Source organism: Chionomys nivalis, chromosome 5 (assembly GCF_950005125.1).
Source record: "Chionomys nivalis chromosome 5, mChiNiv1.1, whole genome shotgun sequence".
NCBI classification, from domain to species: domain Eukaryota; kingdom Metazoa; phylum Chordata; class Mammalia; order Rodentia; family Cricetidae; genus Chionomys; species Chionomys nivalis.
In genome coordinates this window covers 65,529,362-65,543,573 of record NC_080090.1, presented here as the reverse complement: position 1 = coordinate 65,543,573, position 14,212 = coordinate 65,529,362, and the positions used below count along the sequence as shown (strand labels likewise).

The window sequence follows — 14,212 nt, the reverse complement described above, 5'->3', positions numbered from 1 at the left end:
AGTGAGTTCCAGTGTACATTCCAAGGTCCTGTAGAGAGGCTGTTTAAATAAACAAAAGTGGGGCAAGGCTTTAATCTCAGCACTCAGGAAGTAGAGGCAGGTGCATCTCTGTGAGTTCTAGACCAGCTAGAGCCATATTTTGAGACCACCTCAAAAATAGATAAGATGGAGAGCAATAGAAGATACCTGATGCCAACCTCTGGCTTCTAAACACAAATGCACATAAGTGGGTGCATACCTGGACACAGAGTGCGCACAGAAGTGTTCACTATGAGCACTCGATGACAGAGCGGACCTTAGGAATTACTTAGCTCCTTATTCCTGATCTAAGTTCTTTATACTAGTATAGACCTCCTTCAATAAGACTTAAAAAAAAAAAAAAAAAAAAAACCTTTCCTGAGTATTTTTGATTTAATAATTTATCTCAGTATTTCAAAGGGCTAGTGTAAGGATCAGGACTGCTTTAATTTTGAACCTAATTTTGATGGATACCAGACTATCAAGGCACTCATGAGATTTAAGTTAATCGTGGATGTCAGAGGAAATAAACACTGACTTCAAAAGGTTATCTTAACAACTGTGAAATACTTTGGTGAACTTTTTGTCAGATCTAACAAAGTATTGCTACTTTACCTGGAGTCTGGCTAGGGGCTATTTCTAGATAAGTCAGTTGTCATTGTCATGCTGTTCACTATGCTTACACACTGGCATTACCTCATAGCATCTCCTGTTGGGTTCCTTTAAGTTTTACTGACTTTGAAGGTTGACTGAGCTAAACTTACACAGCATTCATTTACCTAGGCAAACTGTACTAACTGCTACCCGCTGACAACGAACAAAGAAGTGAGTAAATCACTGAAAACCCTGACTCCCTCAGAATTTTAAAACATTTGTGGGAAGCCTGCCTGGCAGAGTGCTACACCAATCCTTTACTAACATTTGGAAATGTTATTTCTTCCTTCTCGTATGCATAAAATTGACAAAACTAATGGTTTTAACACTATCTTGTCTCACTCCATAGAGTTTGGGGTACGCTGCTTTAGGGACTAAAAGTCAAAAGTACCTGAAACCCCCAGCAAGTATAACTCGGTCTCTCAAATGTTTTCCAAATGAGGACTTGAAGCCAGAACTAGTTTTCCATGGTCACCCCAGGTCAAATAAGATTCTTAGGTTCTTATGATCTGGGCCTTCACCCAAAAGCTGATCCAAAATCAGCCTCAGAGATGGATAGACAAGTATAATCTTACCAGGATACTCACCCTAATATACTTTACAGAGACAATAAAGAACAGTTATAGCTTCCTGCTCTACTTTTATTCACTCATTTAAATCATATTTGTAAATGTCAGACATCTCACTAACAATCATTCATAATCATTATTTAAAATATACTACACTGTACTTTATTTGCAGAAGTCCCGTCAAGAAAAACTGTGGTTTGTGCCCCATCGGGTGGCCAAACTGAAAATTTCAAACAAGTTCCAGCAAGGCAGGCAAGTGAACCCTAACTAATCAACATAATACCCCTGAGACATGGAAGCTGCAACACCAGCTTTCCCACAGAAGGGCTTTATAAGTGAAAATCAGAACAACATCACAGCAAGGCTTCCTTCCACCTGACAATGAGGAAGTGCAGTTTATGCAGTACATTTTCCAGATCATGCAACATAAAATCAGTTCATCACATTGCTTTCTGTTTAAGGAAAACAAAAGTCTTATGCTGGAGATGTAGTTCAGTGGTAGAGTGACTTGCTTAGCATGCCCAAAGCCCTGGGTTCAATCCCCAGCAATGGACACAAAAGATTTCATTGAGCCGGGCGGTGGTCGCGCACGCCTTTAATCCCAGCACTCACGAGGCAGAGGCAGGTGGATCTCTGTGAGTTCGAGGCCAGCCTGGTTGGTCTAGAAGAGCTAGTTCCAGGACAGGAACCAAAAAGCTACAGAGAAACCCTGTCTCGAAAAAAATTAAAAAAAAAAAAAAAAAAAAAAAATTCACTGAATTTTCAAGTCACAACAAAATCTGAATTAATTTTTTTTAATTTATTAATTTTTTGGCGTATTTATTTATATGGAGGATTTTTGTTTTTGTTTTGTTTTGAAGACAGGGTCTCACTATGTAGCTCTGGCTGTCCTGGAACTCACCATGTAGACCATGCTGGCCTCAACTCACAAAGATCTTTCTGCCTCTGACTCCCAAGTGCTGGAATTTAAGGCGAACATCACTATGTCTGGCTTTTCATTAAGTTTTTTGAAAAGATGTTTTTTTAAAACATTAATTTTATATTAGGATTTGAAATTAGTTCCTTAAATTCTCTTCATGAACATAATTAAACCAAAAAAAAAAAAAAAAACAGAAATTTAGAATTGAATGGGTGCTTGGATTATAAAAGGCTTACTTAGAAATCATCAAAGTTCAGTTCTCCAACACCACATACAGAAAAACAACCTGAAACCCCAAAAGGAGGAAGTGATTTCATAGGGTCACACAGCTAATGTGACCTGGTTCCCAATACTGAAACATACAGTGCTCAAGAAACAAATCAGATGTGTGTGTGTGTGTCCACACATTTATATGAATCCAAATGGCTTAACCTTTCTAGACCTAAGTTTTTTTGCCTGAAAAAGCAAGGAAGTAGATAACCTTTTAAATTCCTTTTAATTCCTCAATTTTGGAGAGCTCACTGTTTTATGCTTATGCTTACTACAGTATACATTTAAAAAGTCATTCTTGGTTCCTGAGACACCAAAGCACAGGACCCTAGAGAGAGAGAAAAAAGATCATGTCAACAATCAAAGGCATCAAATATACTGACCTCTTTTGTTAATATTCTGCAAAATACTATCTGATCACACTAGTCTATCTGGATGAAATTGGTCTGAGTTAGTTTCAATTAACCTATTACAGATACAACCATTGATTCTAAAGTTTTTCAAAGGATTGTTCCAACACTTACTGATGTTCCATTTTCTACCCTGAGATTTGTACTCAGATTATCAGGAACAAAGATGTCTCTGCTCATTTGTATTTATTCTTGGTAAAACTGTTCATAAAGCATCAACTAGAAGTCCTGTATATGGTCTTGCCTTGTTTCTCTATTCTTCTGTGCTTATTCTGACTATGAAAGCCAAAATTTTTTAAAGACTAATAATAATAATAATAATTTCAGGATGTTGACGTAATACTATCAATAATTTTAGTAATTCAGGAAATTAAAAGTTAAACCAAACACTTAGGAACTAGAATGGGCCTTAAAGGGCTTTGGCCCTTTATGTATTTCTTTATGGAAAAGAAGAGAGCAGGAAGAGCAAAAACATTCTCTCCAGGGCCTCACAGCTAACATACACAAGAACTAGCACCTACCATGCCACATGTATCTATACTATTATATATAATTAAATATTATATAGAATTATAATGCAAGCAAAATGTTCAGTTTCCATCTAAAGCTCCACCTAACTCAAGTAATAATTAATAAACTGACAAAACAAAGAAACTGAACAGTTTCTGTTGGTCTGGGGCACTAGAAGGCAACCTAAGCTTGAATTAAGGAAAATGCATCAAATTTCATCACTGGAGCTTGAAAAACAAATCCAACTGTCTGTTCTGCCAACTGTTTTGGTCAGCATTATTTTCTACTACATGAAAACACATATTACAAAAAATTAAGCAAATGCTTAGCAAAAGCTAACTTTTTATTATAGATACCTTTTTCCCCTATTTTTTGAGATAGTCTCTTCCCTGGCATTTTAAAGTCACTAACATTCCCAGACCTTAGCAATTCTTACTCATACCTCTATGCTATGTTTAAAGGAACAGCACCAAATCTTTAGAAATAATACACAGCACAAAGACTACAGTCTCATGCAAATGGATCCAACTTACAAAGAAAAAGCCCCTTATTTTTCACCTTGCCTATAGAACAATGAGTCTACCAAGAATAGATGTTTCTTACTAGGAATCTCTCTGTAGAATCAAATTTCAATTATCCACAATAAATGAATTTTTCTAAAAGTAAATTATAATTGGTCTGAGAAAGAAAATGCAGTCACTCTAAGGCATAGGAATTCTTTCAGTGGCCAATCTAGAGTAACCATTTAGAAATAATAGTAACCAAATAGACTACATAAATCGAGGAGTCCCAGAGTCACTGTGGTTACTCCAGCCACAAAGCTGACATTACAAATCAAGGGTTAATTGCAGTTTTAAACTAAATCATATGCTTCCCCTTCCAGGCCAAGATAGTCCAAGTTAATTCTATAAAATAGTCAAATGTTGAAATACTTCAAACAAATCACAGGATGCACCCGACCACTGTTCCTCTGAGCAGAAGTCAAGCACTCCATACTGTGTAATATAAGATGTGCTTCGGCATGCTGCGGTCCTAGTCTCTGAGAACTGACAGTGGTGCTGAAAGTGCTAGCAGGGGATGAAGAGCCACGGCCTCCTTTCAATGAAGCCCACCATCTGGAGGCCAGCCAAGGTTTTAAAACTGACTGAATGTTATTACAAACATTAAATCAGCACTCTACAGCCTGAACTGTTAGAGCCTTTTCTTACAGAATGCGGTTAAAGAACCCTACAAGCAAACTGACAAAAAAACTATCAATAATAAGCCATTGGTCTCCAGCATTAAATACAGTATATTGTAAGTAAACTTATTTTACAATCTTCAAGATTCTGTTTAACCTAACTACACCCTTCCCCCACCCCCGGTCTCCAATTATTACACTGGCTACATGAATAAATGAACTTACTGCTGTCGCCTAAACATCCTATCACTAAATTTATATAAAGTTAAAAAGAGATCCAAAATATTTTAATTCATAAAACCTAGCCAGTATGTGTGTGTGTGTGCGCGCACTCCTATTGATTTTATACTCTTTGTTCCTGCTCAGACCATAGATGTGAATTCCTGGAGGTTAGAGACCCAGCTGTCTTTCTCTATCCAGGAGATGAGCTACTAGCTTCTGAGAATAACCTATTGCAAGCTCAAAACCCTTCAGGTACACTACCTTCTAAATATGTGAGTGGATTTCCCTGTCTTTACTGTTCCCAATATTGACTCAAGGTTCCTTACACTATCTATTAAATAGCCTCCAAAAGCTGTGGAAGAAGAAACTGAGAGGAAGGGAGGAACATGACTCCTGTAACACACAAGTAAGGTACAGTATTTACATTACAGTGATTTTTCTCCCTAACAAAAAACTTAGCAGAAAATCTGAAATTTGAAATGATCCTCTTGCCTCCTTCCTCTTCCCTCCATTCCAAAACCTGAGAAGAGTGAAAATCCAAAGATGAGGTTCCTCTGTATAGTTCGTGCAATCAGTACAAAGACTAGACACCGTCTCCTTATCAAAACAGAACTATTAGTTCAATGCGTTTGGAAACTATAACCACTGCATTAGAGGAAAACACATTTCACCAAGTTTCAATCCTGTTACAAAGCCTTTGTCAACACTGGGCAAGAGGGGGTAAGCCGACGGGCTCGGTGGCCTGAAGGCAATCGCTCGAGGGGCTTATCTTGCAAGAGCACGATTCCTTGGCGAGAGATGAGCGGCGAGAAGCACCTAACCTTAGCTAGGGGGTAATCTTCCGCGGTGGGGACCGGAGGTCAGGGGGAAATGAGAGAGGGTGGCGCCGAACCGCCGCGACCCCGGGCCGCCGTCACACCTGCGGCTCAGCCTCCCACCACCATTCCCCAGCCCCAGCCCGGCTGTGCCCTTCCTCTCGCCGCCGCCTGCATATCCGTTACCCCGGCGGCAGAGGGCTGCGGGGGAGGGGAAGGACGGCCTGGCCGCCGGGGGCCAAAAGCGCCGGGGATGCCGCAGTGGCTCCCCACGGCGGTGGGTCAAAGTCCGCCCCGGCCGGGGAGCTCACGGCGGAGGCTGAGGTCGCGACTGGGGAGATGGCAGCCCCTTCCGAGCCCGCCCCAAACCCGGCCGCCGCGGGTACCTCATACTGGATGTACTGCTTCCTCCACTCGGGAGTGATGTGCGCGGAGAGGTGCTCGGCGAACTTCATCCTGCCGTGTCCCCCTCACTCCCACTCGGCTCCCGCAGCTACAGGCGGCGGCGGCGGCAACTGCGACTCCGACTCCTCCCCACATGGGCCCCGGCGCTGCGCGGAGCTGCGCTTCTCTCCTCCTCCGCCGCCGCCGAGGTCTCCTCAGAGCCGCCCTCCCGCCATCTTCCTCCTCCTCTCCATAGCCCCGCCCCACCCCGCCCTCTAGACGTCATCGCCATGGTAACCGCCTACGCCGCTCGAACGGAGGGGGCGGGGTACAGGGCGGGGCCTCCGGGGGCTTTCCTCTATACTCCGCCTCTTTGGGCCGGACGAGGTAAAGGCACCGCCCCTGACCTCTTCCGCCTGTCTTCTGTCTTCTACAGCTGCTTTCTACATACAGTCTGCCTGGGAAGCAGAACTGTTGTTATTTCAATTAATATTAGTACTGGAGCAACAATAATCCACACAAGACGCTTATATTTGCAGAGAACTGTGCAAATATTTTTTCCATCTTAATACTGATTCTTCATAAAACCCTTAAAGATGAATCAGTATTAATCCAAATTGAATAGTTGAAACAGTTAAGAGCCAAATGCATTTAAAGGAACTGTATTTGCATGCTCTAGGGGCTCAATAAATGCTTGTTGAATTCAATTTAAAATGTCAATGCCAAAAAATTTGTGCTGTTTCTGTCCACCTAATTGTCTATTTAGTCTTGGAGTTAGAAGAAAAGCCAAAACACCTGGATACAAACCAGGACTGAAACTAGTCAACTGACTGAGGCTTGGGACAAGGGTTGAGAGAGAAGACAGCGCTGAGAGGAAAAAGAATCCTATTTGCATCCACCCTCTGGTGAGACAGTCCCGTATCCAGGCTGAACCTCTGGGAAGATACCACTCCCAGAGCAAAGTACCACATTCTGAGTGAGAATGACTGCCCTAGAGGACTTATTTGAGGCAAAAGCCACCCTGGGTGGAGGAGCTCTGGATAACACAGCAGCTGAGATTTTTCAGCTTGTCTGTCCTTGCCCCTATACCAAGCACTGCTCTAAATCCCTTATATGTCTGTTGTCCTTTAATTCTCACAATTTTGATGAATTCAAAGGATTGTTATGAAGTATTGTTGGCTTCTCAACACACACACACACACATGCACACACAGACACACACACAAGATTTTTTTTTCTCCTTCCCTTCCACTTAATTCATGGCAATAAGGTTTTATAAATGTTTCTTCAGGAGAAAGACAGGGCATGAGGCTTGGTGGTAAAAAGCCTAACTCTTTCTGGCAAACTTTTGTATAAAAACCTCAACCTCTGGTGAAGGGTTAATCAGAGGCCTAGAGACATGGCTTAGCAATTAAGAGCAGACCTGAAATTGATACCAGAACCCACGTCAAGCAGCTCACAACCACCTGTAACTCCCAGCTTCAGGGACATTTGTGGCACCCAAGAGAACCTACACTCTTGTGCTTGTGCCCACACATATACGCACAACTAAAAACAATAAAAAAAGATTTTTTTAAAAAAGGATAATCAAGGTCAAAGAGAAGAAAAGGAGGATATGTAGGACTCCTCTTCAGCCTGGTACTCCTCCGCCCCCTCTTCTACAACAGTATAATGCCAGGAGGAAAACACAGGCAAAGGAGAACATTATACACTGGGTGCACTGCTGCCACAGCACAGCCCGCCCAGGCCTTAATTGTATATAAGATTCAGGAACTGCGGTCCAGTTGAGGGAAAAATAAAATCCTTAGCTTTAGCTCTAAAACCAATAATTCTTAGTTCTTCTCAAGGCTGACTCAAAGCCCAGCTGCCTAGCAAGACACAGTCTTTATTTATCCACACAAGTAGATAAATAGAAATTCTCACCTACCACTGCGTCCTGAGTGCTGGGATTAAAGGTACACACCATCACTCCAGGTGAAATTTCTTTATCCCGAGCATTATTACAAATGTCTCATCAAATAGTTGAATGACGTTTACTGAACACTTACTCTCTGTAGAGTATAAAGCCAAATGTTTTAAAGATGAATGGTTCTGCTCTGAACCAGAAGGGCCCTCTACTTAAGACTTCTCTTTGTGAACATAATCTCTAACAAAAGGCTGCTGAGCATTCTAACATTCCAGTCATGTCCTTTGGGAATGAAGGACAGTTCAAAATGACATAAAACTGTCTTTTCCTGGAAGGAAATCACAGTCTAGTCAAGTGATGAACCGACAAACTAATCGCCTACACTGTGAACTATGCTGTGAGCGAGGTTGGATAAGGGAAGCGAATATCTAGCTGAGGAAAAAGAAAAAGATGGTGTCATGGAGATGATTTTGAAATCCAGTCTCAGACAATAATATGACAAGCAAAGAGGGACACCTCGAATACCTCAAGGGCATATAGCAAGATGGCAGGAATGCTAAAGAGTGGCTCAGTGTTATCTGACCCAATATCCTCCAGAAAGCTGAAACTGTCTGCGTGGTCCCCTCTCCTCCTTGGTCCCGTTGTTCTCCATTCATCGTGTTGCTACTAACAGTTGATCAGACCACAAGCTCTTTGAGAATTAATAGCTCATTTTTCTTGTCTTCTAAGATTGAGCACAGTGCCTGGTCTTGGGCATTGAGAAAGAAAGAAAGAAAGAAAGAAAGAAAGAAAGAAAGAAAGAAAGAAAGAAAGAAAGAAAGGAAGGAAGGAAGGAAGGAAGGAAGGAAGGAAGGAAGGAAGGAAGGAGAAAGAAAGGAAGGATGAAGAGAAGGGAGGAGAGATGGAGACAGAAAAGCAAGACAGTCCAGACCACCTGAAGTAAATTTCAGAAAATAAAGTTGGGGGGGCTGGAGAGATGGCTCAGCGGTTAAGAGCACTGACTGCTCTTCCAGAGGTCCTGAGTTCAATTCCCAGCAACCACATGGTGGCTCACAACCACCTATAATGAGATCTGGTGCCCTCTTCTGGCCTACAGGCAGGATACTTGACTGACTGAATGAATACATAAATAAATAAATAAATAAATAAATAAATAAATAAATAAATCTTTAAAAAAAAAGAAAATAAAGTTGGAACAAGATTGTAAAGAAACTGTGGTAGTTTGAATGTAATTGGCCCTCATAAACTCATAGAGAGTGGCACTATCAGGAGGTGTGGCTTTGTTGGAGAGGGTATGTCCTTGTTGGAGGAAATGTATAACTATGGGGGCAGGCTTCAAGATTTCCTATGCTCAGGATACCACCCAGTGTCTCAGTCAACTTCCTGTTGCTTGCAAGATGTAGGACTCTCAGCTACTTTTCCAGCATCATGTCTGCCTACACGTTGCCATGCCATTATGATAATGGACTGAACCTCTGAACTGTAGGTCACCACATCACTTAAACGTTTTTCTTTATACCAGTTGCCAAGGTCATGGTGTCTCTTCACAGCCACAGAAACCCTAACTAAGACAGAAACTGATCACAACACCAACATGGAGTCTGAAGAATTTTTAGTAAGTGCCTGACTTCTGTCTGGGCAAGCAGTGCACATAAATATTCCCAACACTGACTCTAGGGATAGACCTGAAATAGATTCCTCACTTTCGTATTTACAAGCTATCGGCCTTGAGCAAGGTGCATTGGCCTTTACAGCCGCAGTTTCCTTCCACATCCTTCCAAAGGTGATTAGAAAACAGTCTTGTGGGTTAAGTGAAACTCTGCGCTGATGGCTCTTTGCATGAAGATGGGCCCTGATTGAACATTCCATAACTGGGAACCTCTCAAAACCTGTCAGCAGGGTGAGGGATGGACTAGAGTGGGGCCGAACTCAAGACCAGTGGGTGTATCAGCAAGCACCTACTGTGTACTGGCACTGGCCTGACCACTTTGCAAATGCAAATCTAATCCTCACAGGAACCTATAGGGGGTAGTTTCTATCCTTATCCGCACTTGGGCGCTGATAAAGGCAGAGGGGATAAGCATCTTGCAGATAACCACCTAGAAAGTGGTAGACCTGCCTTTGAACCCCTGTCACCCCGCTCCAGAGTACCTTTGAGCCTTGCATTATATGTCTGTTGATGCAAAATTCAAGACAGATGAGGCATATGAATCTAATGACAGGGAAGATGGTGTTTCCATACACTGAGATGAAGAATGCAAACAGAGTATCCCTGGGGTCCTCTGGATGTGTTAAGTATTTGGGGGGTCTCCCTGAATATGTTAAGTATTTGGAAATCTCCAATTGAGCGTATGGATCTAGAGCTTTAGAAACAGGTTGAGACTGAAGACTGGGGAGTGATTAAGATTTAAATGGTAATCAAGTCCAGAAAGATTGCCCAGAGATAAAACGTAGGCTGGAAGGAAAAAGAGGCCAAGGGAACATCCCTGTGTAAGGTTGATGAAGAGGGGTCAAGGAAGGAGGCTAAGATGTGGCTAGAGTGAGCAGCAGGGCAATTAGGAGTGAGTGATGTCAAGAAAGGTGTAAAAGATGAAAGTTTCATAAAGGAAGCGCCAATCGATAAGGAAAATGTCATAGAGAAGTTGAGCTGTCCGACATCTAAGCTCTTGGGTTTAGCAAGTTGAAAAATCATTAATAGGGGTTGGAGAGATGACTCCATGTGCACTGGCTGTTCTTCCAGAGAACCTGGGTTTCATTCCCAGCACCTACATGGCAGTTTACGACTGGCTGTAACTCCAGTTCCAGGGAAATACGACACCCTCACACAGACATACATGAAGGCAAAACACCAATGCACATAAAATAAAAATGAGTAGCCGGGTGGTGACACATACCTTTAATTAGAGGGATTAATTGCTTCCCTTTAATCCCAGCATTCAGGAGGCAAAGAGAGGCAGGTGAATTTCTGAGTTCAAGGCAGCCTGATCTACAGAACAGGTTCCAGGATGGCAAGGACTACAAAGAGGAACCCTGTCTCCAAATAAATAAGTAAACAAATCATTTTTAAAAGTTATATATATAAAGAATTCATTGATAACCTCCGGGGGAAAACAGCTTTGATAACTTAAAGGTTATCACGGTAAGGACTGAGTCATGCAGAGCATTTGCATTGTATTTATTCTGTGTGCCTGCTGCGCATACCTGCTGTGGAATGCCCAGGAATGAGGCTCTAATAGTATACCCAGCAATTTATTTAGAAATTCATAAGTCCTAACTCTGAACACTTTATATTTATCACACATAATTTTATGTTTGGGAACAATTATACTTGCTACAAAGTAACTGTTTTAAACCTTAGAATTATGTGTGATAAATATAAAGCCAAACAGTTGCTTGAAAAAAACAAGACTGGTGATCATGAAAGCAGAGGAACTGACCTGTCGGCTACACCTTAAGCTGAGCAAGCTACGGTACCACAAGAGTTAAGATCACGTTCAAAGTGCATCCCAGGCCCAGTGCAGCTTTAAAACAGGACAGGAACCAAAAGCTACGGAGAAACCCTGTCTCGAAAAATTCAAAAAAAAAAAAAAATATGGTCAGTTTACAGACTCAGTAGAGGTTCAATAGATGGACTTTATATGATCTGCGACTCCTTTAAAATGACATAAAAATGCAAAATGTTTCCTGTTATTTGAATAATTTCCTGGAAAGACTGCACATCTCTAAAGTTTGCCCCATTCAAAGACTTCAGACTGATAGGCCCTGGGTATTAATTCCCCTTCTTCTAAAGAGAGCTCTTTGGGACTCAATGGTTAAAGAACTGGCTGGTCTTCCAGTCCCTGCACCCACATGGCAGCTCACAACCTTCTATAACCAGTTCCAAGGGATCCAACACCTTTTTTGGGTACTGCACATGCATGTTACACAGACATGTATGCATGTAGGCCAAACACCCATGCACATATAAATAAATCTCAGCTAGGTGGTGGTGGCATACACCTTTAATCCCAGCACTCAGGAGTCAGAGACAGGCAGATCTCTGTGAGTTCAAGGCCAACCTGGTCTACAGAGCAGGTTCCAGGACAGCCAGGGATATACAAGGAAACCCTGTCTCGAAAAGAAAATAAATAAATCTTAAAAGTAATTTAAAAAAGAAAAACACAGCACTAGGAATTTCAAATACAGTTTCAAGGTAGTCAGTCAATGGTATGATTTCTGGAAATACGTCTATTTTAATGCAAATGAAATTAAATATTTTTTGCTGGTCTATCACCATGCACAAAACTCAATTCCAAATAGATCAAAGACCTCAATATAAAGCCAGCCACACTAGTGGGAAGTACACTTGAACGCATTGGCACAGGAGACCACTTCCTAAATATAACCACCTTCTTCTACCCACTCCAGCACTGGGGCTGAAGACCCAAGGTGCTGGGCCCAGCTTTTACATGGGTGCTGGAGATTCAAACTCACGTCCTCACGCTTGTGTGGCATGCACTTTACAGCCTGAGCCATCTTCCCTGCTGCTTGAGTGTTTTCTTGTTGGTGGTATAAAGTATTTTGCTAGTTATAAAAGAGCATTTCTGGACCAGGGCACAGCTCCATGATAAAGTGCCTGTTTAGCGTATGTAGGCCCCTAGTTTTAATCTACAACACACACACAAACGCACACACAGACACGCACACAGATGTTTTTGGTATTTACTTTTATTCAACATCCATTCACCAAATCCTCATTTAGCAAGTACTACCACCAGGCACCCTTCAGGGCACTGTGGACAGGCAGTGACGGACAGTCCCTAATTTGGGGGAGCTTGCTGAAACGTGAAATATACAAACAAAACAGAGCAGTGTGTAACAGGTTACCTGGGGATACACATGTCTGGAGGAAAAGAAACCAGGGTGGGGAAAGAAAGAACACTGTATACTTTTATATAGGGCAGTGAAGCAAGGCCTTCCTGATCAGGCCAGTTGGAAGGAGAAATTTGAAGGCAGGGTGAGAACTATGTAAACAGAGGTTGGAGGTAGCAAAGGGAGGTGAGAATGGTGTTCAAAGCTGAGGAATCTGCAAAGAACAGGTCCTGAGTCTGAGATGTGCAGAGTGTTGGGAGAACAGCAGGAACACCTGGGTGGTGGGAATGTCCCAGGGAAAGTGGCAATGCCAGACAGGGAGGAGGGGCTCCATTGGCTAGGCTAAAGAGGAGAGACTTGAGACACTTGGGGCCTTTTATGTGTTTGCCTTTTTGAAGGTGGGGGGGACCTTATATGTCACAATAAGATCTCTCTTAATTCGTCTATGCATTTAAAAGTAGTAGTACATAAAGCTTATACAGAAATAGCACTAAGTATATTTATCATGTTGTGCAGCCATTACTATATCAGTTTCCAGAGTCTCTGTTAATCAATAACTCTCCATCCTCCCTCCCCGAGCCCCTGGAAAGTTCTGTTGGACTTTCTGACTTTATGAATTTTTCTTTTTCTAGTTTCCAACTGTGTTTGGTTTCTTTCACTCAGCACGTTCTTTCCACAGTGTATCCACGTTGTTGTATTCATCAGAATTTCATTCTTTTTAAAGACCTAGTCATATTCCAGGGCAGGCCCTGTGGACCTAGAGATTTGCTGACACATATTTGAGCTGTTTCTACGTTTTGACTATAGCGCGTCCCGCTACTATGGATGTTGATGTGCACACACCTGTCCGAGTCCCTGCTTTAAGCTGCTGGGGGCCTCTGGCAGTCAGACTTCTTGAACCATGAGATGCTTCTGTATTGAACTTTCTGGAGAAACATCTATCTTTTGTATATTATCCATCAGATGAGGCACATCTGTTTCTGCTGTGTGCAAAACAAGTCTCCAAAGAAGAAGAGGAAGAAGGAAGATGGGTGCTTAAGAGAAATTTATCTCACAATTCTGGGGGCCAGGAGTAAAAACCCCACGGAATCAGGAAGACCATGTTCCCTCAATGACACTGGGAGGGACCTCTGTGCTGTGCCGCCCCCAAGCTTCTGTTAGTGGACACGGTTGGTGTTCCCAGCTTGTTCCTGCACTAGTCCGCTCTCTGTCTCCTTCGCCATGTGGTATTCTGCTTGTGTGGCTCTGCGCTTCAAACACCATTCTTCCTCCTTCTACTGTTTCTTCTAAAAAATACCAGTCTTCTTGCATTAGAACCCATCCAAAGCCACTGCGAGCTCATTCGTCTTAACTTGATTACACTAACAAAGGCCCTGAGTCCAAATAAGATCATATCCTCAGGTAAAACCTCAACATACCCTTTCAAAGGGTTCCAAGTAAACCCACAACACAAAGCGATTATAAACACACTATTGAAGAGACTTGAAACACACTCTCTCCAAGG

General features: G+C 42.3%; 1 protein-coding gene across 1 annotated transcript in view; it reads right to left on the bottom strand.

Annotated features, from left to right (window-relative positions):
* Positions 1–6,186, bottom strand: part of Xpr1 (xenotropic and polytropic retrovirus receptor 1) — a 142,406-nt gene extending 136,220 nt beyond the window's left edge. Inside the window, exon 1 of the mRNA XM_057770065.1 lies at positions 5,954–6,186. Coding sequence (XP_057626048.1) covers positions 5,954–6,022 — 69 coding nt within the window. The 5' untranslated portion in view covers positions 6,023–6,186. The remainder of the gene's footprint in view (positions 1–5,953) is intronic.
* Positions 6,187–14,212: the final 8,026 nt, after the last annotated feature.